Source organism: Theobroma cacao, chromosome 2 (assembly GCF_000208745.1).
Source record: "Theobroma cacao cultivar B97-61/B2 chromosome 2, Criollo_cocoa_genome_V2, whole genome shotgun sequence".
Taxonomy (NCBI): Eukaryota; Viridiplantae; Streptophyta; class Magnoliopsida; order Malvales; family Malvaceae; genus Theobroma; species Theobroma cacao.
Genome location: NC_030851.1, coordinates 29,437,874 through 29,463,143, shown reverse-complemented (window position 1 = coordinate 29,463,143; position 25,270 = coordinate 29,437,874). Strand labels below are relative to the sequence as shown.

At 37.3% G+C, this 25,270-nt stretch overlaps 4 protein-coding genes across 5 annotated transcripts; 2 read left to right on the top strand and 2 right to left on the bottom strand.

The window, feature by feature from the left end:
• On the top strand, nt 4,590–10,279 carry LOC18609300 (tetratricopeptide repeat protein 38). Its single transcript, XM_007044335.2, has 14 exons — nt 4,590–4,861; nt 4,946–5,098; nt 5,207–5,305; nt 5,956–6,057; nt 6,291–6,434; nt 6,811–6,905; nt 6,996–7,125; nt 7,671–7,775; nt 8,788–8,894; nt 8,972–9,023; nt 9,454–9,543; nt 9,637–9,721; nt 9,800–9,864; nt 9,970–10,279. The coding sequence occupies exons 1-14, from the start codon at nt 4,772–4,774 to the stop codon at nt 10,054–10,056; spliced, it is 1,404 nt and encodes a 467-aa protein (XP_007044397.1). The 5' UTR covers nt 4,590–4,771; the 3' UTR covers nt 10,057–10,279.
• On the bottom strand, nt 10,655–13,359 carry LOC18609299 (LEAF RUST 10 DISEASE-RESISTANCE LOCUS RECEPTOR-LIKE PROTEIN KINASE-like 1.5). Its single transcript, XM_018115863.1, has one exon. It carries the CDS (start codon nt 12,905–12,907, stop codon nt 11,009–11,011), a length of 1,899 nt encoding a protein of 632 aa, XP_017971352.1. The 5' UTR covers nt 12,908–13,359; the 3' UTR covers nt 10,655–11,008.
• Nucleotides 14,648–21,118, top strand: LOC18609298. Of its 2 annotated transcripts, XR_001926680.1 has the most exons (5): nt 14,648–15,598; nt 18,548–19,153; nt 19,417–19,708; nt 20,621–20,762; nt 20,945–21,118. XR_001926680.1 is itself a non-coding variant. In XM_018115615.1 (4 exons), exons 1-4 carry the CDS (start codon nt 14,957–14,959, stop codon nt 20,656–20,658), a joined length of 1,578 nt encoding a protein of 525 aa, XP_017971104.1. In that variant the 5' UTR covers nt 14,648–14,956; the 3' UTR covers nt 20,659–21,118. The 2 variants fall into 2 exon arrangements, 1 of the variants encoding a protein (XP_017971104.1); XM_018115615.1 differs by having other exon boundaries at nt 20,621–21,118.
• LOC18609297 (pentatricopeptide repeat-containing protein At1g59720, chloroplastic/mitochondrial) lies at nt 22,045–24,273 on the bottom strand. The gene has a single exon (XM_007044332.2). It carries the CDS (start codon nt 24,043–24,045, stop codon nt 22,210–22,212), a length of 1,836 nt encoding a protein of 611 aa, XP_007044394.2. The 5' UTR covers nt 24,046–24,273; the 3' UTR covers nt 22,045–22,209.

Below are 25,270 nucleotides of genomic sequence, written 5' to 3'. Positions count from 1 at the left end.
GAAAGGATACATGCGAAAATTATACTTTCTACACTATTCAAATTCTTTTTTGAGGTATTCAAGGTGATTAGAAGCCTTCTTGGACTTCACCACTATATCATCCATATAATATTCCATACAGTCATGCATCATGTCATGGAAGATAGCTTTCATGGCACGTAGGTAGGTTGCACCTACATTTTTTTAACCTCAATGGCATGACAGTGTAGTAGAAATTAACAAATGGAATCTTAAAAGTTGTTTTCTCAACACATTCTCGTGCCCTCCTTATTTGATTGTATCCACTAAACCCATCCATAAAGGAGAACATCTCATGACCAATTGTAGCATCCATTAAAGTATCAACATTAGGATAAGGAAATTTATCTTTTAAGTATGCCTTATTCAAATCTCTGAAATCTACACACACTCGAATTGTTCCATTTTTCATTTGCACAAGAACTACATTTGTTAGCTAAGTTAGATAATGTATGGGTTTGATGAATCCAACCTTGAAAAGTTTGTTAATCTCTTTTTTTATCTAACATTTTATCTCATGGCGGAATACATGAGCATGTTGCTTCACTGGCTTACTTTGTTGAGAAATGTGTAGCTTGTGAGTAAAAAGGTTTTCATTTAGTCTAGGCATCTACTCATAAGTCCAAGCAAACACACCTTGGAATTCTCTCAATAACTCAAGTAGTGCAACCCTTTGCTCATTAGAAAAAATCTTGCTTATAAAAAATAGCTTGGTCATTTCTCCTTCTTTCGACATATTTATTTCCTCTAATTCATCACCTTGAGGCTTGGGTTGATCTTGGAGTTGTTCCTCATAGGTAATACCTTTTGTACTTCTTCTTTTTCTACTTCCACCTAAAGACATGATGGTGATGCATTCGGTGGCTCCCAAAGTTTGAGGTCAAGAGAAAATGTTTCTTTAGATCTCGCATCCCATCATAAGCAGCACACAATTTTTCCATCTTCATGTGCATAGAAGGTTAACCCATTAGATGTTTTTTCCTCCATTACTTCCTTATCTATGGAAGTGTGTCATGTTCTTCTCTTCCCATTTTGTTTTTATTCTTGCCATTGTTCTCTGCCTTATTCCCAACATACTCTTCCCATCACAGAAGTGGAACACCCATAGGTTTAGCAATGGTTGTTTCCCCATCTTCTGTTGGATCCTTAAAGAAAGAAACCTTTGTATAATTTACCCCATCCCTTTCAAATGACGTTTTAGTGGCTATAATAAAAATATCCTTCTCTTTCCAATGTCCCTTAAAACATTGATGGCGTGAAAAATGAATGATATTTTGCATGTGCAAGAATTTTTTAAATTAGAGCATGATAAGTCACATTTGCATCAATAACATGGAAACATGCCTAATCTCGAATTGGCCCTATCTTGAAGTTCACTGTCACTTGACCTAAAGTCATGATCTCCTTATTATAAAAAAATGATAGTCATAGGATGATGTAAACTCTTCAGATCTATGTTTATAACCTTCAAAATGGATAGACGTATGAGATTCACAAAAGAACTATCATCACTGAATGTTCTCCTAATAGAAAATTCATTTATAGTGCTTTCCATGTAGAGAGGCTTATTATGATAAGGATGGAGTGTACACATGTCTGCTATTATAAACACAATAGCATTTTAATACCCACTAGCCATTTTCCCTATAGGTCATCTTACTAAGTTACACTCGTCATTCTGTTCTCCAACTATCTAAACTAGTGTTATAGTCACATATTTCCTTGCTTCTTCTAAAATCCTAAGTTGGTCAAAGAAATTCTTGAAGCTATAGGTCTTCATGAATAAGTTAGAAATCGAAGAAGTGACCATAGTAGCTTCCCTTGCATCACTAAATTGAATGTTTGAAGAAGAAGGGTCATCACGATGAGATGAATATTACGCTTACTTGCCTTAAGGATTTGGATGAGTGGGAAAAAGGTTATTCTGGACTCTATTATTTCCAATCAATACATCTCCTGCTTGCACTCGTTGATGGAACATTCTTCAAAGGTTTCTAAATTTAGCAAATGGATGACCAACTGCTCGATGATAATCACAGTACCTTGGGTTGGTTTTCTCTTCCTCTATTGGTGGTCGTAGGCTGTAAGGTAAATTTATCTATCCATTCTTGATCCATTCTTGGAGAAAAGCTCTCACTTTATCTAAAGATTCTAAGAATGGTGGAGAAAAGTCATTAGCCTTCTCCTTAGGACATCCCTTTTAAGATGCAAATTTGCTCAAACTGGACCTTTTCTTTCTCCACCTCTTCCTTGGATGGCATTCACCGTTGAAGTATTCCTTCTACTGAAGCAAGTGAGTCCCTTCCGTCTAAAAACCATATTATTGGTCTTTCACGCAACTTCCACCAAAATAGCAAAGGTTGAAAGAGATAGATTCTCCAAGTGTAGCCTATACTCATCAAACATCCCTTGAATGCACACTTTTACCAACTCCTTCTCATCAGGAGATTATTTATGTCCAACAACCTCTAGCATTAGATGTACTTCGTGAGATCCTCCTTGGACTTTTGGAACTCTTTTCCAAGATCAACGAGAATAACTTTCTCTTAAGTAGAAAAGAATTTTTCCCCAAACATCTTACACATCTGATTCTAAGACTAAACAAAATCAAGGATGAAATTAACATACCACGTATAAGCCATTTCAATAAGAGACTTGGACAACTCCTTCAACTTGAGGTCATGATCCAATTTAGCAACTTCAAGAGTCTCCACAAATTTTCATGACATATTCCCATGCATTTCTAATTTTTTCATTGAATTGTTTGAACTTGGGGCTAGTATAGTCCTTAGGGTATGGTTTTGTAACTACACTAGTTGAGTAAGGCAACTTGAGATAAAACTTAGAAAAATTCAAGCCCTTGCTCTTTTGATCTAACAGCCTTTGAAGCTCTTCCATTGTCACAATTTCCTAGGTAAGTTCAAGGCCAATGTAACTACAATAATAGAGTTAGTTGGATTGGGGTTCGTAGCAACTACTACATCAACTGCACTTTCTCTATTTCCTTTATTCCCCTCAATCTTCGTTACTAAAGGAGTGACTCTGTCAAGTGTATCTCATTAAGGTGCACAGGTTGGGCTTTAGCAAAGATGGCAGTAGAGGACATGAGTTGGGATATAGTCTCCATTATTCTCCTATTATCGTCCTTTAATGTTTGCATCCTTTCTTGAGAAGCTTGGATTGTTCTCATCAGATTCTAAATGTATGAGCGAACAAGTGCATTTTGGTTGCTAATGGAACTCTCCATTTTTTTTTTGATAACAAAAATTTGTGGTAGTAAGAGTTTTACTTAATGCAATCACTACTCCCAATTTGAGTCACTAAAATGTAAAAAGGGTTCTTGTGATAAGGAGAGGAAGTGTTGTAAATAGTAAAGGATGTACCAAAAGCGACGGAAAGGAAGATTGGAGTAATTCCTGAATTACTCAGTGTCATGGTAAGAGGAAGAGAATAAGTAAAAAATAATTAGAGAATTAAAGGGTAAAAGACATTAGAGAGAAGCTTTGAGTAAGAATAAGGTAGTTCTGAAAAAGTCCCCTTAATAAATTGTGAAGCCTCTATATAGTGACAAAATTTGTGGTTATTCGAGAGTAGGCTTTAATGTACGTAATAAATAAAGATTTTAATATTGGACGACTATTATTGAGTTTTTAATGTTGAGTAACAATTAGAAATCTATTATGTGACTATTAAAGTAATGGATTTTGTGATCGTTAATTATATAATGAGATTTATTCTTGAGTGGAGATATATAGGAAAAGTTATACGACAATATGTTAAAAGAATAAGATGTTTGTGAACAAGTACATGAGAACAAAGTAAGAGGAAAAAACACTTATATTTCAGGAAAGATTAAGAGGAAGACCTTTTAATTACTTCCATATTTGAGTTATCAAGCTAAACTCTCTGAAACATCTCAAGATGAAAGTAACTTGCAAATTTTGTCGCTTATTCCAAGTTGCTTTCACTACTCTCCTTATGAAATGACTATTCTATAAGAAGCAGTAGTTTTACTTGTATTAGTTGTTTCGCATGGACCATTGCTCCACTTATTCTAATTGTTCCAATGAAGTAGTATTTCACTTGTAATAATTGTTCTCATTATTCTTTGTACAATGTCATGTTATAAAATAATTCTTTAAAAAATAAATATTAACCAAAACAAAGTATCTACAATAAACAAAGAAGTTTATTGAAAAACAGCCCTAGGATAATTAGTTGAGATTGTACCCATTTTAATGGCTAATCTGTCAACAATTAAGATTTGTTTTGTCTAAAACAGTAATTAATTTGTAATTTGTAGTAGCATTAAATGAGTTTGTAGTACATCCAACAAAATCAATGGAATAAAATAATTCCCTCAAAGGAGCCGAATTAAGTTGGATCAAAGAAAATGAAAATTGTGTGATGAATTTTATAAACAGGAATTCCCTTCCAAGCTTGGCATGTGGACCTAGGAGGCACTGTTGCCAGTTGCCATCTCAGGCCCCTAAACAAGCAGACTGAGACAAGTGACAATTACCCACGTTGGCCTTTTAAGGGCCGTTTAGGATCTCTATCAAACATAATAGGACTTTTGTCTACTAGTTTTCCCCTGGCCTTATAATCTTTTCCAACTCCGGTTTTGGATTCCCCGACGCACTTCCGAGCATCACCCACGCTACCATCACTATTTTCATTCCTTGTTAAATATTCTCTTCTCTTCTCTTCTCTTCTCTCCTGTTTCTGTTTCGTTTTGTTTTTTCTCGCAATAATGGAAGGAGTGAAATTCGATAAGTCGGGTTATGAAGTCAAAACCTCTTCTGATTCTTGCATATTTGCAATCAACGCTTACTATCACCAGGTCTTCAATCTTCTCCCTCTCTTTTCAAATTTTTTTCTTTGTTTAGAGTTTCTTGATTGTACTCTGTGCGTGCAACTGTCACAGGTGCTTAGTTATGGCAGAGATAGGAGAGTGATCTTAGAAGCGCCTGTTCATGACAAGGACTGCGTTTTGGCCAACATTTTGGCCGCTCATTTTCTCTTCTCCTCTGACCCTTCTGAGGCTTCTCTCCATATAGAAGCTGCCAAGTCTAGACTTGTAATTTTTTTCTCCTTATATTTGGTTTTCCCTTGGAAGGTGCAAGGAATCCTGACGAGAATCTTGATATTGAATTGCTGCAATTTTCCATTTCTTTGTTTTGAGCAGGAGCAAGCCACCTTTTATGAGAAGGCTGTTTTTGATGTTGTCAATTATTTGATTTCTGAGAATAGAGATGATGATGTAGCCGTGGAATTGCACTCTAAGGTAGATTAGCCTCTAACATTCCTTTTATTCTTTAGCTAAACGCAGTATTTTCTGTTCTCAATGAGATTGGTCTTTACATGACTGATCCCTATTCTTGTTCGTAAAACTAATTCCTACTGTACTACAAGATTTAGTTGTTGCTGCTGCCGCTCATAGAATTTAATCTAGAGCCATTAGTTCGTTATAAGTTTAATGTTAGATGACTTGGGAAAACCTTGTCCTTGCGTTTTCTTGTTATGCCTTAAAAAATATTTGTATGTAAATTAATCTTTCTACTATATTATTGTTATTAGTTACCAGAATTTCGGATAATTTAGCAGGTGTTGTCATGCTTGTCTTGCAACAAGGCATTCCATGATATGATACGAAATTTAAGGGCTTAAATACTAAGACATGGAAAACAGCACAAAGGCTGTGCGTTTCATAAGTGTTTTGCCATATTACCTTGTGTTCTTATTATAGAAGCAGATCATGAATGTCTTGTGGTTGTTAACATGGTTTACATGTTGAATAATTTTAGCAATTTGTAACATGATAGGGGTGGTGTGCAACATTATTAACAATTTTATAGAAGCTTTTCCTTTAAATTTAGGCTTGAGTGTTTGTGCAAATTTTGTTTGTTGTATTTGATTCCCATACATTTATTGCAGCTCTTAAGAGATTTTCCAAGAGATCTTGTTTCATTGAAGAGGGTGCAAGTGCTGTGCTTTTATATGGGTCGACCTGATTTGTCTTTGGGTCTTGTCCAGCAGGTGACTTTTTATCCAGTAAAGAATTATTATTCCTGATTTTTAAATAAAGTGGGGAAATTGTTAGTTTCCAGTAACCATTTTCTTGCAAGTGTCTGTTGCACTTGTGGATTAATGTGTACAACATCTAGCAATATTATGGTTTGCCATATTATGTTGTAATTATTTGTGATTCAAACAACTTTCAGTTTTTCCATGAGCTCTTTTCAGTTGTTACTGATTTGTATATTCAATAGGTTCTACCCCAAAATCAACAAGAAAATTACATATATGGCATGCTTGCATTCCCGCTATTAGAGCTTGGACGAATGGCAGATGCAGAGAGTGCTGCAGAAAAGGGATTTGAGATCAACAAGCAAGACTTTTGGGCACAACATGCTGTAAGTTCTAATTGTTGTGATATGCTTTGAAAAATAGACACTGAATTTATTTCCCGTAGTTTGTATTTGAGGTTTTTGTTTACAATCATAGAATTTATATGCTGAATGAATTTATCTTTGACCATATGCATTTGAAATAGCATCTTCAACTGATTTATTGTTAAGTATACACTAAAAGCACTCCATTGTAATTTGTTTGAAAGCTGTTTCCACTACATTTGTAAAACAAACCAGGGAAAGTTTGGTCATTTCATTCACATCCTGTTTATGACAAAATGAAAGTAATTGTGGTATTAATATTTATTATGTATGCATATAGTATTGCCAGAGGCAGTTAATTCTTCAGCCAATTCTCAGTGTCTGTTTTCTTTTGCAGTTATGCCATGTTCTTCAGTATGAATGTCGTTACAAAGAAGCAGTGCAGTTCATGGAAGAATGCTCATCTTCATGGGGTTCTTGTTCATCATTCATGTATGCCTTTTAGGTCATTTAATGAGTTTTAAGGATACTTTTATTTCTTGTCTTCTCTCAGTTTTAATGAGTTTGAAAAGAAATATCTAGGTTGACCCACAATTGGTGGCATGTGGCTCTTTGTTATTTGGAAGGTCATTCTCCAATTATAAAGGTCAGAGAAATTTACGACCATTGTATATGGAAGGAGTTGGAAAGAAGTGATGCAATCTGTGCAGAGGTACTTTCTTCTCTCTGGCTTTTACCATATTTTCAACTAGACTTGGCAATTTTGTGTTGCATATTGTGTTTAGGTATGATATTAACAATTATCTGGTAAACACGGATATGACTCAATTAATTAAATAGGTCAAGATTCTAAACATATACATGGATACATTTATTACACATGTTACACAACACAACATGATTGATACTTATACTAAAGAAATCGAATTAAATTTTATATGACATGACATGACAAACCCATTTAAACACTATTAACACAATTAATTTATTTAAGTGGGTATCATAAACAGGTTAAACATATCATATTATATGAATTAACACGATAACATGATTAATTAAACAGGTCAAACATGTCTTATGCAGGTTAAGTGGATTTAACCCATTCAAGACACAAAGGATAATAATCTTAAATCCAAACCCGCTTAACTCCATTTCTTTCTTGTGTTGTGTTTATGGGATGTATTCAAAATTGCTAGATCTATTTTCAAAATCACCAAAATTTCGAATTACAAGTTCTGACTTCTCCTGCACATTTAGGTATACCTAAATGCTCTGGGCCTGTTGTTGCGGGTGCATGTGCGGGGAGAGCTAGATTTCTTTGAGGATCGCTTGAAAATATTGGCAGCACATCTAACAGATCAAGTGAGTTGACTCTCATGTACAAGTTTATTTATGTATTGTACTTTTTCATGCTTGTATCAGTTTATAATTGAAATTTTGAGGTTGCAATGTCCTGTGAAATTCTTGAAAACTCTTGTCAAATTTTCTGATAAGTGCCTCTCCTTTCATGTTTGCCTTCTACTGCATCATAAAAGATTTGTTGGCAAATCTAATGAACAATAATTTATATGCATGCTTGGAATTTGGAATAATTGATATGGGTTGCTAAATTTCCATTACCTTGGTTCTGGGTTGCCTCTTGACTGAACCTGAAATTACATTTGAGTTCTTTGTAATTTATGAATTTTTAGTGCATGTGTAGGCATCATAGAACATTGGTATATGATACTGTGGTTGACTGGCTGTCTTCCATAGTGAAGTGGAAGTTTGGACATGTTCTGGAATACATGGTTTATTCATATACCCAGTTTTCTATATGATTTGGTTCTGATTATGTGTATCAGCTCTGGATTAATATCAGCTTCTATTTCTTTGGCAAAGATTTATGCTGGAAAAAACTCAAAACATTTGGAAAGAGTTTGGGGGAAGGATTAACAATATATAAAATTATAATGTACCTTTTCTAGATCCTTAGGTCTTTATCCCCCCTTCACTTAATGCAAATTTGATAGCAGTGTTTTACTGACATATATTAAGCAGTTTCTATGTTCTAGACAGACACAAAATGTCCTAGATGTGATTCTAGCTACTCTCACTTTTGTTACTGTTATTTAATTTGCTGAGTGAAGTCACTTTCTCTTACAGAGACCAAAAAGTGTGAGGATCTAAAGTACTGTATCACATTTATACAACAAGAGGGAGACATTACTATTACTTAAAAACTAAAATGGTACTTCAGGTGTAAACTTCCTTAGGTCATGTTTATTCCTTGTTTTAATGGAAGGCCCAAAGTAAATGCTCTTTCCTTTTGACCCAATACTGTTATGTCATGACCTTGTTGTTTTGTGATGTCTGTGGTCACTGCATTGTTTAGGCTAACTGGTTCATGGAGTGGCACTTTGATGTGTTGATATTATGGGCCTTAGCTTTTACTGGGGAAGTTGCCAAAGCAGAAGATTTATTGAAGGGCTTGAAATCCAGGTTAGAAAGATTTTTCTGTTTCCTTTGTGACATTTTTAAGTGTGGTTGCTTCATTGCTGTTATATTACTCTGTGTAGATTTTCCATGATGAGCAAGAAGAAGCAACAAGTAATGCAAAGAGCAATGCTGGTCTGTTCTGATTGGTTCTTCCTTTGCCATTTATAATAAATTTTTCCAATCGCTGTATTTATACTTTTATGTTTTTACTTTATAAGCAACCTTCAGAGGTGTCTCACTTCTCCCATATAGCTTTAGTTGAACTTTGTAGAGAACCAGAGGTCTTGATATGTGTTTTAAATGGTTAAGATTTTTGTTATTACCTTCACAAAACTCTCTTTATTTTCTCCTTTTTCTCAATGTTTTTAGATGGATTAGAAAATTTTATGATGGGTTTAGGATTTGCAACTATCATCTTATGCAGCCTTAGTTGTGTGAAGTGTCATTCTTATTTCTTCAAGACTCAGCTGTTTTATCGAGATCTAGTTTATTTATCATGCTTCCGCCTATCCTTTTTCCAAGTAATTATCCTTACCTCTCTCTCTTTAAATTTTGTTGTTAGCTTGCGGAAGCCATATACGAGTATGGACAAGGTAATGAAAAACAAGCACTAGAAATACTTGGTCCAGATTTTGATGCTTATAATTGTAAGGTACCATTATCAACTATTAATTTGTTTGTTGGTAATTCGGTTGCATTGTCAAATATCTGGTAAAAAATATTGATTTTTGTTTCTTCATGTCAGATTATTGGGGCTTCTGATGAACAGCTTGATGTATTTAGTGAAGTCTGGTACAGTATGTTGCTGAATACTGGACAAGTTACCAAAGGTAGGACACCTAATCTTGTTGATAGTTATATTTAGTTATTTATGGTGTTTGGTTGCTGACTCACTATCTGAATTATAGCAATTGAATCAATTGAGAAACAGATCCAGAAGAGGGAAGGAGCTCCTTTCCTGTGGCGTCTGCTGGTATATATAACTCTACCTTGACATATATAAGCTGTTTGCTATGCTCATTTAAACATGACATTATGCATATTAATGCATGTGTATATTCTTTTATCTAATGTCCAGGAGACAGGTTATACTCTGAGTGGCAGGCAGGAAGCTGCAACTATTGGTGAGAAAGCCAGAGTATTAGAAGCAGCATATTTCAACTAGCCTCTCTGAGCACAACTTGTCTAGATAAACCATAATCTGGGTGCTTTAGTCTAATAAGAGGTCGAACTATCGTTCACTACCTCAAGGAACCTATCAAAATAACATGTCATGTAAATTACATCATCTGGTTGAATCAACATTTTGACATAACAAGAAAGCACATGAAATGATCTGTAGATTTGCATGAAATCATGAAAACTTCGGCTTTCTGCGGTTCAGTCTGCTCTGCGGTGTCCATGTTTAAGACAACAGTGTGGGTTCGGTAGGGTGATGCAAAGCTTTTTCAGCGCATATGACCGACTTCACACAGGCACCTACCCTGTTTATACAAAGGCCATGCCCTACAGGCTAGAGCTACATGTGGGCAAAAGAGGGCAAGTGAGATTTGAAAAGAAAGTGCATGCCCCGCGAGAAAATTTGAATATGTTTTCCGCCAACTTGGGAACTGGGGCATGGAGGGCAAGCAATAGATTGAAGCTTTCCACGTCAATTAATGGGGTAATGAAAGAGATGAATAATTGTAGCACCCAAGGGAAAAACCAGTTGAGATACAAAGGCTACATCCCATTGCCATTGGCCCCATTTTGCAAGAAAAGTATTATCCTACCAAAATCAGAATGATTCACGCCACTATTAGCTTTGGAATTTTAGTTGGGACGTAGCATTGCACAAAGCTTATTATTACTGCTACTTGACTTGTTCCATGTATGCTTACATTGATTACAATCTCGTGGGGTCTCAAAATTAAATTCCCCCCCAACCACTCCACTGTACATTCCCAAAATTTACTACTTAAGACTTGAACAAACAAAGTAGCTACAGGCGCGGAAAAGAACGTGTAAAACCACAGTAAATATGAAAAAGAAACACCTCTGACACATGATCAGGTCAAATTCCCCACATGTGGACGTGGACCCCTACCTAACCCCCCCCACGTCACGTCAACTCCAAATCAACCCTTTGACACGTCAGTATTACTCCCATTCGAATACGACACTCTAAGCACACGTGTACGGCTCCTGATCCGTTTCAGTTCCTCCACAATCTCCCTCGCATCCGGTCTATCATCCTTATCAGCCGCCACGCACCGGAACGCCAGTTCCGCCACCGCATCAACACCGTCCATCGCTTCCCCATCATGCACCAGAACGGGGTCCACCAGCTGATGCAACAATCCCATCTGGATCTTCGAAACAGCCAAATCAGCCAACGCCATTTCCCTCTTTTCCCTCCTTTGATCCACCGCTTTTAACCCGGAAATCAACTCCAATAGAACGACTCCGAAGCTGTAAACGTCGCTCTTTTCTGTTAACCGGAACGACCGGTGATAATCCGGATCCAAATACCCGGGCGTCCCCTGAGGCCCAGTCCAAACAAAATCCGACTCGGAAGACGAATTTTCAGGGAAAGCCAAAAGCCTGGAAAGCCCAAAATCCCCAACTTTAATTCTCATATCTTTTTCCACAAAAATGTTTGATGACGTAATATCGCGATGAACAATCGGCGTCACGACGGAGAAATGCAAATACTCCATAGCTAGAGCAGTTTGCAAAGCGATTTCAAGCCTCACTTGCCACGTCAGCGAGGTTTTTGAACGGCCGTGAAGGTGGTCAGCTAGGGTTCCATTTGGTACATAATCGTAAACCAAAAGTAACCCTCTAGGGTCGCTGCAATACCCGTGAAGTTTAACGAGATTCGGGTGGTTAATAGAAGAAAGTATTAAGATTTCGTTACAGAAAAATTTGGATGATAAGGCTTTGCCTGACTGGTTGTTTTTGTGGAGGTATTTAACGGCTACGATTCGATTGTCGTAGAGTTGGCCTAAGTAGACGGACCCGAAGCCACCGTCGCCGATTTTGCGTTTTGTGTCGAATTTGTTGGTTGAAGATTCGAGTTCTTCGTAGGTGAAAACGGGCGGGAGGAGACTAGCGGAACGGTGAAGGCGGAGGAATAAAGTTGTTGGGTCTTCTATGGATTGAGATTTGAGTTTATTGGATCGAAAAATAGCTATTATTACTGAAATAATAACGAAAATGCATGTCAAAGTGAAGACAGAGGATAAGATTGCGATTCTGTGAGGGTGATCTACGTGAATCCAAGGTGGGGAAATGGTGGTTTTGGATTGGAAACAAAGGAATTGTTTGTTGGGGTCTGAGGAATTGAAGCCGCAAATACCATTCTTTGATATACAGTTTTTGCAGCTTGAAAAGTAAGAGTCTTGTGCTTCGTCCCATTCTACTTGAAAACCCATTGTGAACAAGAAATTTTCAAGGTAACCCAAGACATCAGGTTGGCAGCCTTGTCCCGGAAGAGGGCGGGTGGATCCGCAGCCATGGAGGAGTTTGACTGGGTTTTTTATGAGCCCGCATTCCCAGGGGCATTGGCTACAGTTTGGGAGATTTGGAGGGGAACAAGAGTGGAGAACGGATAGTCTTGAACAAGAACCGTCGGAGATTCGAAATGGGGAACCTGAAAGATCGATGGAGTGAGTGGAAATGGAAAGGAAATGGAAAGAAGAGCAATTGGAACGGGGCTTTGTTGGGGGTTGGGGGGAGAGAGTGAGGGAAGTGGAGTTGGGTTCATATCTGAGTAAAGCAAAAGAGAAGTTGTTAATGGAGATAGTAGAGTAAGGAGTGGAGCATTTGATGTGGAAAGAGGGGTGGCCACAGCCCGGTGAGAGAGAGAAGGGGAAAGGGGGAGTAGAAGTGAAGGGTGGACATGGGGATCTAGAGAAGGTTTCTGGATGAGAGGAACATGAGTGATGAGTTACAGTAGCTTCAGCGACCAGCTGATGAAGAGAGATGAAGAGGATGGCGGTTAATACAGAGGAGATTGATGGTGGTGGAGGCATGAAGGAAGATGGGAGACTTTGCAAGTGATAGAGGTCATCAAAGGGTCAAAGGTAGGGATCTGAATCTGAATTGTTGAGCGCTATCTATGTTTGCCTTGCGTGGTTGCCTAGGTCCTTGGAGTCTTGGAGTGGAGAGGGAGAGGGAGAGGAAGACCTCAATTCGGTATCGTGGTGAGGGAAGCAGGGTGGGGAAGGAGTTGTCACGTGAACTGAGGTGAGGTGAAGACAAGAAAAAGGAAAAAGAATGGGCGCGGGCCCGAGGAAAGCCAAGGGTCAGGGTGAAGGAAAATACTGGCCCTACTTTCCTTGCTTTCTTTATCTTTTTTTCAGAACGGCTTGCTTTTTGAATGTGTGCAATCGCTTTGATTTAGGGTCTAATTTTAAATATATAAAAGAAATGGTAACTTTGGAAATTGCCATTTACTACCATGATAGTCACTTGTAATAAACATATGTAATAAATTGGGATGAGATGGAGTATTCGAAGTGTAAATGTTTGAGGATCTTGAGGAAACCCCCATCTTACAATGGCATCATATCCCATGAAATTCCTTCGGAAATTTCATGTCTTAGTAGTGTCAAGACTGGGAAGGTTCACGCCGTTCACGGGACACTGTTTTTATTTTTATATTTTCGTTTTCTGGGAAACTAATAATAATAATAATAAAGAAAAAACGAAACTACTCTCCATAGCTTAGGTGTAAACCCTTTCTTCAAACTAGAGTATTAAACATTTGTTGGGTTCACACATAGATAAAAAGCATAAGCTAAAAGACTTAAACAAATCCACTGACCAGAGCACCACGCCCCCTATTTAGCTGGGGTCTTTCAGTGGAATCTGGAACTGTGCGTGGTGGTCTAATTCCCCAGAGCCTACACCCTACAGTACTTAACACTAATCTAAATTGCTGCCTCTGCCTCTGCGTCTTGTTAAAATTTTAGTAAGGTTGAAATTTTAAGTATTTGTATTGACACCAACACTGGGCTTGATTACTTTTTTGGGAATTATGCAGGCGTGGAGCTTGTTGCATATAAACAATATTTTGGGCTTTAAACAGTATGCCATTTCAATAGTTTTGGAGCTGGCCATTAAAGAACAGGAATTTGAAATTATGTATGTAATGTCACCCTGTGATTTGGGATAAAAGGCCCTTTTCCTCTCTCAATGTGTAGATTGAATCTTCCATTATTGCGGGAAGGTTTGCGCCCTTCTTGAAAACCCAAGTATAACATTTTCCTGGAAGATTTGTAGGCAATGACGAATATAGATCTTGACTTACTGTACGTTTCATGATCATTTTTCTTTTCTTGGGTGAGGTTAAAAAGGGTAAAAATAGAAGGGGCATCAGCCGTGCCATCATTCTTAAAAATTTGTATGCAGTAAAATAATGTTTCCTTCAATATTCAAACTTGAGTAGGGCAGCGGCTGATGATGTTTCCCCAAACCTTTTCATGTATGAACGCTGCCGCTGATCTATATAGATTTTAGAAATGAAGTCATGGTCTAAAGCTGAGCTTCTAGAGGTAGGGGGAACTGGGAATACAAGACCTTCCTCCAAATGGCCAGACCCACGCGTCATACAACGAAATACTTGCACCCTCGTCGCCCCATAAATTGGATGCCGCGTTCTTTAGTCTGCCACATCATCATCCTATCCGAGCGCGTGGGTAATTGACCATTTGCGTTGTAAAAAACGATGGCATGTACCCGGAACTTTCGTCGTCAACCCCAAGATTTAGACTCCTCTTTGGTCATTTCCCCTTCATCTTCTTCGGGCCCTGCTTTCGCATCCTTGCTAACTAAGAAACTAAATAATTCCTACTAGTTTAATCCTTACAAGAAATATCAAACAAATCATTCCTTTATCATTTACCCACAGAATCTGGATTAATTAATCCCATGCATCTCCTGGCCCCTCTCCACTCTTTCTAGGCAAAAGAACACCCTTTTTTCTGCCTCTGTGTACATAAGAATATTTCTTCACTTATAAAACGCCCTTTTCCATTAAATTCTTTTTCTATAACTTCTAAGCTTGGTCTTGTTCGTACATGGAGATCTTTACAAAAACAAAGGCTGTGAAACTCAGAAGCCACCTGGAGAAGTACCTAGTGGCCGACGATGATCAAGCAACCGTCCGTCAAAGCCGCAACGGCTCAGGAAAAAGAGCTAGGTGGTTCGTCGAGCTTGTCCAAGATAAACCCAACGTTATCCGCCTCAAAAGCTGTCATGGCAAGTACCTCACAGCCACCGATTTACCCTTTCTTTTGGGCATGACAGGTAAAAAAGTGCTGCAAACGGTACCCTATAGGATGGATTGGAAACTCCAGTGGGAGCCTATAAGAGACGGGTTCCAGATCAAGCTGAAAACCTGGTGCGGTAAATTTTTACGTGCCAACGGAGGGACACCTCCATGGAGGAACTCCATCACTCACGACGAACCTCATACTGGCGCTACGCAGAAATGGATATTATGGGATATGGAGGCAGTGCAGGTGCCAGAGTCCGGGTCGTTCATGGAGTATTTGTCGTCAGTTTCGAGCTTTTCGTCAGTGTCTGATGAAGTTTTGGAGGCTTTGAGCGATGATATTTTAGGGTCAGGTGCTCACTCGCCTATTTCGGTCGTGTCATCGGTGAATTCTCCAAGGTTTTCAATCGTTTCAACAGGGTCGCCGAAATTGTCAGCCAAACAGGTACTTTTTTTTCCCTGAATAAACTTGTTAATTTAAGTTTTCTTACTTGATTGGTATCAAGGTTTAATTAAAAGGAAGTTGATTCAATTATTGATCGTAGAAGAAAAGACAGAAAGCTATATCAGGTTATTACTTTTGACGATCTATCTACACCAAATAAAACCAAAGTTACTTTCAATCCATAGGGATGAAATCGTAGTGAATGCATATCGTGGGTAGAGCTAAATTTTGACTGACTGGGTTCAGCAAAACAGACTTTTTCTTGTTTGCCTAATGCAAACACATTATCATCTATAGTACTAAAACATGCACGAAAGGGACACAAACTATATTTGTATTATTGTTAGAATCAGACGTTTAATATGTAATTGTGAATAGAGAGAGTTCACACACTGTTTATCAACGTTTCCTTTAAGCAAAGAAGGATAATAGGTGCAATACACCATTCCAGAAGTTCTTAGGGGATGTCCATGGCTTGCGTTGAGTCTTCCATATTGCAAGTGTATTGGATGGTTTCGGGGTTCTATAAAAGATAGGGAGCACTCACTAATTAGTGGGCTAATCTCTTGGATTGCGATGCAAATCCAATATGACTAGTGTTTTTCAATGCTGATGAGGATAATCATTTTAGTTTAGATAATGGATCAAATTTGTTATTTGGTGTAATTTTATCACTATCCTTTTTCATTTGGTTAAAAGATTGTCAAAAATTAAATGATAAAAGAATATTTCATGAACTAATAGATGAATATTCTAACTTTCAACAATTTTCAAACAGAATTAAAAAAAATTCAATTATAAAATTACACTTGTTTAAAAATAAAATGATAAATTTAATCAATTACCCTAAAATATAATGCGTAATTTTAAATTTAACCTCAAAATATTATAATGTAAAAAACTTAGGAGCAATATATTATGGCGTCAGATCATCCATATACAGAGGTGTGAATCCGTTGAAAAGGTGTCAGGATTGATGAAGACATTTGTTAGTGATGGTTACATGTGCAATAAGTTTCATACTATGTATATGTTTTTATATACAGACGAAATATACGTAACAAATTCATGTAATATAAGTATGAACACACCAAAAAGAAACAATAATAAAAATAATAAGTGTGTAAGTATGAAAGTTCATTAACAACTTAATCAAATTTCTTTACCAAATCTACTCCTTTAAACAAACTACAAAATCAACAAACAAGCACATGAACAAGTGTAAAATATAGGGTGTAATATAGCAACAAGAGAGAGATACATATATAAACTCGAGTTGGAAATCAGTATTTTCATATAGGGCAATGACTACAAGTCAAGTAGTAGTAATCTTAGACTAGGACATGAGAGTCCCTATAGATATGTGTTTATTCCTCTGGGCGTTAAACCATTAGTTAAAATAGTAAAAAAAATGAATTAATAATTAGTCAGAGCATGCTGAATGGTGGCAGGATTAATCACACTCCACTTCACCAACCCTCCCGCACTAGCTTTGTTAAACAAAAAACAAAAAAACTTTGAGTTTGAGGTCCATAATCATGCCTTTTTGCTCGTGAATCCTGCACCTTGGCGGGTATAAGTCTCTTTCTTTCACGGTTGATATAAATTAAGGCAATCGTAGACCCTTTTCTCTCTATGTATATACTATTATTATTATTATTATGTAGAAAAAGTAAAATAAAACATTCCTTGAGCAATTTACAAAAAGAAAGAAAAGATTGTGAGATATTGTATAGGCCCAATTGTGGTGAATCTCCGCCTACTATCCTTAAAACAACTGACCGGTTAAGTAATGGCGTCACAGTAGCTGAAAAATGAAAGCCTATCCCGAGTGGGGTTCACCTTCGAAAGATTGCTGAGTCATGGACAATGAATGATTCCTTGAATCACCTTTCCTTTGTTGTTTTGTCCGTATGAAAACTGAATATGTACAAACCTTCTTGTCTTTAGCCACATGATTTAAGAAGTGGGCAAAGACGTGAAGCATACGCTAATTGATTTTCTCATTATAAATAATTTCAAATGTCTCTTAGTTTTTTCTTTTTTTTGAAAAATAAGATTAGATTGAGCTCTTATAGATACAATCAACTGATCGGAGCCGACAGTGATCAGTCACACGGTTTAATTGGTCGACATCTGTTATTTGAGTGATAGTTATAATTGAGGGAGTAGGTCGATAGTCGAGGTTAGAGGTCTTTAGATAAAAAAATGGATTTTCTATCCTATTTTAAAATATTGAAAATTGACTAGTTGAAAACAGGTAAAACTTAGTTTTTGGGACTTAAACTATCTTAATGTTTATTATTAATCAATTTAGAATTCAATTAAAGACTTTTGTAATAACTCTACTGTTAGATACCATGACAATCAAGTTTTATTTTTTAATATTTCTTTTTTCTTTCGCTCGCCCCTGAGCGGCATCGGCAGGGCTGTAGATCTGGCCGCCCGGGGAATGGGTCGGAAAAAAATAAAAAAAAAACTTTAATTAGCTACATATGACATATGATAAAATTTGTCCACATGGATAAGGACACATAGTAACTTTGTAAATATCAAGGACATCCGTTAAACATATTGATAGTAAAGTTAAGAATCCTTGATTTAATTAACTTTTAAACCTTTAAAAGTGATTTTATTTAAAGAAAACTGAAGAAAAGGTGAGATAATGCTTCCCTTCAATCCAATATGGCCCAAGTATACTCACACGAAACTTGGGCGAAATCTTTAACCTTAAATGAAGGAAATCTGCCACGTAATTGCCGCGTGTGCATGATTCGTTCCACAGTGGCTGGCCCTGACTGGCACCCATCTACCCACCCTCACTTTCCCTCGTATTTTAAAGACTTCATCTCCAGTAAATAAAAAAAAATAATTAGGATAATAATAGGAGAAAAGTCTGGTCTTTGTTTAATCACTTCCTCTTCCTTCTTCTTCCATTTTTTTCAACAGGTCAATTCCAACAATTACCGGACGGGAATGGATTTGTTCCTCAACGCCAAAGCGGTGCGTCTCCGCAGCCACCACGACAAGTATCTCCTCGCCGAGGAAGACGAGGATTCCGTTACTCAAGACCGAAACGGATCCTCCAAAAACGCCCGATGGACCGTCGAGTTCGTCCCCGGATCCCAAAACATCATCCGCCTGAAAAGCTCTTACAACAAGTATCTCACTGCCTCGAACCAACCCTTTTTACTTGGGATGACCGGTCGAAAGGTGATTCAGTCACTCCCTAGGAGGCTCGACTCATCGGTCGAGTGGGAACCCATTAGAGAAGGGTCTCAGGTTAAGCTCAAGACTCGGTACGGTAACTTCTTGAGAGCAAATGGAGGGTTACCGCCTTGGAGGAACTCGGTGACGCACGATATTCCTCATAGGACTGCTACACAAGATTGGGTGTTGTGGGATGTGGATATTGTGGAGATTCAAGTCAAGTCTCCAGGGAGTGGCCATCAGCCCTCGTTTCCTCCTGCTATTCGTCACGCTGATTCATTGGACTTTGAATTTACTTCGCCTTCTGCAGTTTCAGGCAAATCTGGAAACTTTTCTAGACAAGAGGTTGAAAGATCTAAACTTGTCTTTAACCTTTTGTTAGTATTTCTTAATCATCAATTACGGTATTTGATACACATTGGTTGTACATTCATTTAGCTTGCAATCTAGTATCAGAGTTAGGGCAGGGCCAAAGTTATTTCTTGAAATCTATTCTTTTAATAATTTAACTTTTGGGTTAATTGTTTTTTCATTTCATTTGTTTGATATGTAGCCAAGTGATTCTTATGTGGGTTTTTTACTCAAATTTTTATTTTTTTTATTTGTAGTCAAGTGATTCATACGTGGGTTCACCGCCAAAATCGGAAGGTCGGACAATATACTACCATGTAGCAGATGATAATGGGGAGGTTGATGATGAGGCAGTGGAGGGTTACTCTTTTAGTTTTAAGGGTAATAGTGTGGATGAATTGACTCACAAATTGAAGGAAGAGTCAGGCCTTGAGGATGTTGTGGTGTGTACTCGCAGTCCGTTAAATGGGAAGCTTTTTCCTCTTCGCTTGCAGCTTCCTCCCAACAATGCAGATATGCATGTTGTTCTAGTTCCATTAGCATCAAAAGGTGAGACTTCTCGTTGAGTTGCTATGATTTTTCTATCAACTCTTTTCAATACATGTTATGCTTAATGCATATGCATAGTAAATTCTCTCTTCCATTTGTGATAGAAGTTGAATTTCTTATCATGAAGTTGAGAGCTTAATAAAGTCGATGCGATAAATAATATTGATGTGTATTGCCATTTTGCTTGCCTTTCTTATGTGTTCATACTTCGATTATCTATTAGTCATGTTCTGCTTGGTGGACTAGTTGCAACTTGCAAAGAACAATTGCAATATGTTAAGTATTTGCAAATGTAATTCTTGTATAGGTCCAAATACGCTGCCTTCACAATCTTAACACCAAATATGTGTATTAAGGGATGTGGTCTATTTGTTGTGACAGAAAATTTATTGAAAGAAAGAAGTTCCTTTTCTTTTCTTTGCTTGCAGAAGTAAAATGAAATGAGAGAAAAGAATTATAACTGGTTTAATTTACCAGTATGCTGCTTACAAGTGAAGATAGAGAAGGAAAATTTTGAAAAAGAACAAATTGGAAAATATATAAATTTGACTTACGACACTATCATTTTCTCTGATCTTTCCAACTTGGTTTAGTTTTTGCGAGGCCAACAAAATACCGGGCATCTTTCTATTTCTCCACCTAACTTTTGCCATTTCCCCACTCTCTCCTAACAGGCATAGCCTTGGGGAAATGTTTTGGAACAGTTTAATGTTAACTGCATCTGATTCGATAAATTCTTTTAACATAATATTGAGACGTTTCTTTTTCACTATATCATCTGTATAGCTCCATTGGTTATGGTGGCCTTGTAATACCTTATATTTTCTTGGCCCTTTCTTTCTGCTTCATATGACATGGTTTCTCTTTATCTATGTGCCTTATCATTTACTTTCTTTTCTTTGGGTGTTGCAGTGGCGAGAGATTTTGCAAAACAAGGAATTAATTTGTGAGCTGCTTTGAAGGAACTTCATAGTTTTGTTCACGACACAGATTCAAAAATACATGCTCTGTACATTCTACTTAAGTCTCTTCTTATGCTAGCTAAAAGCATTCAGTGAGTAACCTTCATCCCATTGCATTTTCACTGCGATAAAGTTGGGTAAAATCCAGTAGAGAGTAATGTTCTTGCTTTAGCAGAGGATAATTATAGCACACTGCCAACAAATTTATCCTTTGTAAAATATTAATTTTGATACTTGCGTCCTTATGTGCTTCATTAATTGGTTTTTGATGTAGAATTTTTTGGCCAAACATATTTCAAATTCAAGATATGGATGACTGATTGCTTGTTATCTCCAACTTCCTGCAGTTTCTATGTTTGACCAATAAGGTATTATGGAGCTTATGTTGTTACAAAATTGGCTCATGGTTAATCAATGAAATTATTGCAGTTGATTTTAGTTGCTGTGCTATGAACTTGTCTTATTTTATGTTACCATTAGCACATAAAACGTTTGCAGCAGACTGCAAAATCAAGTGGCTTTAAGCTTCAAGCGTTGTACTTGAAAACATGATGTTGTCATAAACATTAAAGGGGGATTATGGTTTGGTTATTTCTTCACAGGAAAGTAGCAACTAATTTTCAAGAGAAAATAATTTAGCTGTAGAAGGGCAGTAAATTTCCAATTTTCACGGTTGTTAAACAACTTGGAGCAGTTTTATTCGCAAATGGTGGTTAAATGATTTTTGGGAGCAATCTAAAATCTGATGACTTTGGACGCATGACAGGCTGGAGTGGGAACCGGGAAGTCAAGATTTGCCAATGCAAGCAGAAGCAAGTGGTTCAAACAATGGAACTAAAATTGATAAATGGGAGTGGCTGTCGTAAGCCATTATCTATTTATTTATTTAATGATAAAGTTAAACTCAATATATTGACCTGGAGCTGAAGCGAACTTAAAAGCAGGAAAACCATCTTTCTTCTCCTGCTAGCCATCCTGGCAGAATGAGATCTATTCAATGTGAGGGAGAGGGAGGCACATGAGAAAGCATTTTCTTAGCTGTACAGCTCTCATCTATCCTTGTCCGAATCCCAGAACTGCATCCTATTATACCGATTGCCCATTTTCATCTTAAGATGATGATGAAACCATGTCCAGTTGACCTCGGATAAGGCACTTCCAGTAAGTTCATTGGAGTCAATTGTTACACAGTTATACGCATACATGATTGCAATACAAGTATTATAATTGAGCTTCAGCAACTGAATTAGGTATGTATATAGACTTCTTCAAGAGGCAAAAAGAAGATGTTGAGATCTCAGCTTGTTGCAACAGATTGGCTGTCCTGTCCGTATCACGGATGTCATATGTTAGCAAGCAATGAATGCATCCAAAGGAAAAAAAAAAATTATTTCATAACCTCTTCCTGTTGTGATTTCAGTTACATGATACAGCAGCACGACACAACCGTCTAACTGTATCTTAGCTTCAATAGATATTCTAAAATTTATGTCATGTACATTGTGCAACTTACACATTGCTTTACACTTCAAACAATCATCACCAATAATCCAAGCATGAGCAGGAGCCATCCTTAAAGTGATGAAATCTGGCACGATCACGTACAAAAATCTCAACCTTGAAAATTCTAGAGATCAATTTAGTTACCTCATGGCAGTCATTGCATACCCGAAGATTTTTAAAAATACGTATTGGCATGCCTGGTTGCAACTTCAAAAGGCCCAAAGCAATGGCAATTCTTTCACTGTGCAGCCTAAGAGAATGTTGTCTAGTCTCATCAAGCTCATCAACCATAGGTGCTTGTGAATGGTCAGGTGAATACCCTACCGACGCTAGTTTTTCATCAATCACATTTAGCATCTGGTATATTTCTTTAGTTTGAGGATGACATGTGTCCCCTGCGAAAAGTTCATGAGCAACACCATCTATCTCAAGTGAGCTACAACCAGGCTCTTTTGTTACACCTTTATCAGTCATCAATTTCCTTACCAATCCAACATCATCCCACCTGCTAGCTGAAGCGTAAACTCTTGATAACAGCACAAAGACACCACTGCCAATGTCTCCTTCTGATTCAAGGACTTGGTTGGCCAACTCTTCACTTAGCTCAACACTTCCATTCTTCTTACAACAAGCATCAAGAAGACTTCTCCAGATAACAGCATCAGGTCTCATAGGCATCGTTGATACAATGTCAAGAGCGTCATCAATAAACCCAGCACGGGCCAGAAGATCAACCAAACACCCATAATGCTCTAATCCAGGTTTAATCTCGTAATCATTAATCATCAAATCAAAAAACTCACGACCCTTAAAAACCATGCCTTTGTGATTACAAGCACTCAAAACACCAACAAATGTAATAGAATTCGGCCTGAAACTCTCCGTCCTAATCATTTTATCAAAACATCCTATTGCCTCATCAGCTTGGCCGTGCATTGCAAATCCTAGGATCATATGATTCCATGAAGTTAAATCACGTCTCGGCATCCTCTCAAAAACCTGCTGAGCTAATTCCAAAGATCCACATTTGCAATACATATCCACCAACGAATTGTTGATCAAAACATCGCTACATAAATCAAAATCACACTTATTCAACAAATAAGCGTGAGCCCACGCGCCCAAAGACAAAGCCCCAAGACCAGCACAAGCGCTTATAACACTTTGCAGTGTGTACCCATCAGGATCGAACCTATTTTGCATTTCACGGAACAGTTCTAAAGCAGTATTAAACTTACCAAACTGAGCAAAACCTTCAATCAAAACATTCCAAGAAACCAAACTTCTTCCAGACATTTTAACAAACACTTTTTCAGCTAAGTCCAAACACCCACAACTTGCATATAAATGAATCAAACTGTTATTCACATAAACATCGGAACCAAACCTATGTTTCAAAGCATGGGCATGAACTTGTTTCCCTTCAGAAAAAGCGAACAAGTAAGCGCAACCTTTCAAAACAAACGGAAATGTATGCTTGTCAGGGAAAACCAGAGCTTGCTCTAGCATTTCCTGATAAAGTCTAATGGCTTGTTCTTTGTTGTTAACATTAAGGGCACAAGCTCTTATAAGAGTGTTCCACATGAAGGAATTGGGGTTTTCAACTTGATTGAAAAGCAGAAGGGCGTAGTTGAAGTCAAGGGAGGAAGACAGAAGGAGAATTTGAGAGTACAAAAAGAGGGTTTTTGGATGGTGAGGTGAGGCGGAACGGAGGGTTTGGGCGTGGATTTGTTTGAGTGAAGACATGTTCGTGCATTGTTTCAAGGCTAAGAGGATGCGGCCGTGGTGGTCGAATGAAGAAGCATTTTGGGTGTTGATGGTTTTAGATGGAAGAAGTTGAGGAGGTGAGCTTGGCGCGGTTGCCAGCGCCATGGGGAGTTCAGTTGGAACTAGGGAGTTAAGAGCAGAGGATTTGATTGGTTGTTCCAATCACGGAGCCAAGATGACACGTTCAAAGTTGGGAGATTTTTCCATGGAATGGATTTGTTTGGCTGGAGTTGCGAGCCAGGCATGCCATGGTGATAATCATGAGCCTTATGGGCCGCCTAGGTCCAACGTTTGACAGATCATACTGTTTACATAACAAAATGAAGTTTTAAGTTTAATGTAGGTTTGCTTGATAATTGGAAATTGTTTTTTCTTATCATAAAGTTTTTCAGTGTTATAACACTATAAGAATTTCAAATTTCAAAAATATTATATATCATAAACTTGAAAAATAACTAAAAACATATCCATAATAAAATTAAATATCTTATAAATTTTCAACATAATTATACTCGTAATCTTAAACGATAACATCCTTGGCTTTTAAAGTTAGAGACCTCCATTAACATTTATAGAGCACAGGATTTTTGCTTAACAAATAAAAGCATCCGTTAACCAGACACTATATGATAAATTAAAAAATGTCTTTAAAGTAGTTGTTGAAATAACTCGTCTTAAAAAGAGATAAATTTGTCAAAATATTTCTGAGACAAAGGTTGGAATAATGTGAACTCACCTTCAAAATTTATGATCAAGTGTTTTATGACCTATGAGTTATGATTCATAATTGTTGTCATATAGCTCCAAGCTTGTGTCCCAAGAACATTTCAGTATTATGTAAACTATACTCCATGAGAAAAGTACATAAGATTTAATTAATCCAAAGTTGTTGACAATTTTATAAAGTTAAAATTCAAATAATTTGTTGATAACTTTGTACCTCTTTAGGTAGCAATCTTATCGTCTCATTTGTGTTGTATATATTCATCCAACAACAATATGCGTTTAACTTTTCTCTGCATATCAAACTATCTAATCCCAATTTTCACCTTACAGGAACCATCAAACGGTTCCCAAACCATCATGGAACAAAATCCATCAAACCATTACCACATTCTTGTCTTTCTTTTCCCCCTTTTCACCAATTTTTTGTATTTAAACTTGATGATGGGCTCAAATACATCCACCTCACTCAGTACCTTGTCATTTTTCGATAATCTTTTGCCTTCTTCACCAGCCGAATCCGACACTTCCACCACCATAGCACTTCCAACTTCAACCATCCCTTTCTTAACTTGGGATGGTTTGGGTAGAGGTATGTTGGGTTGGT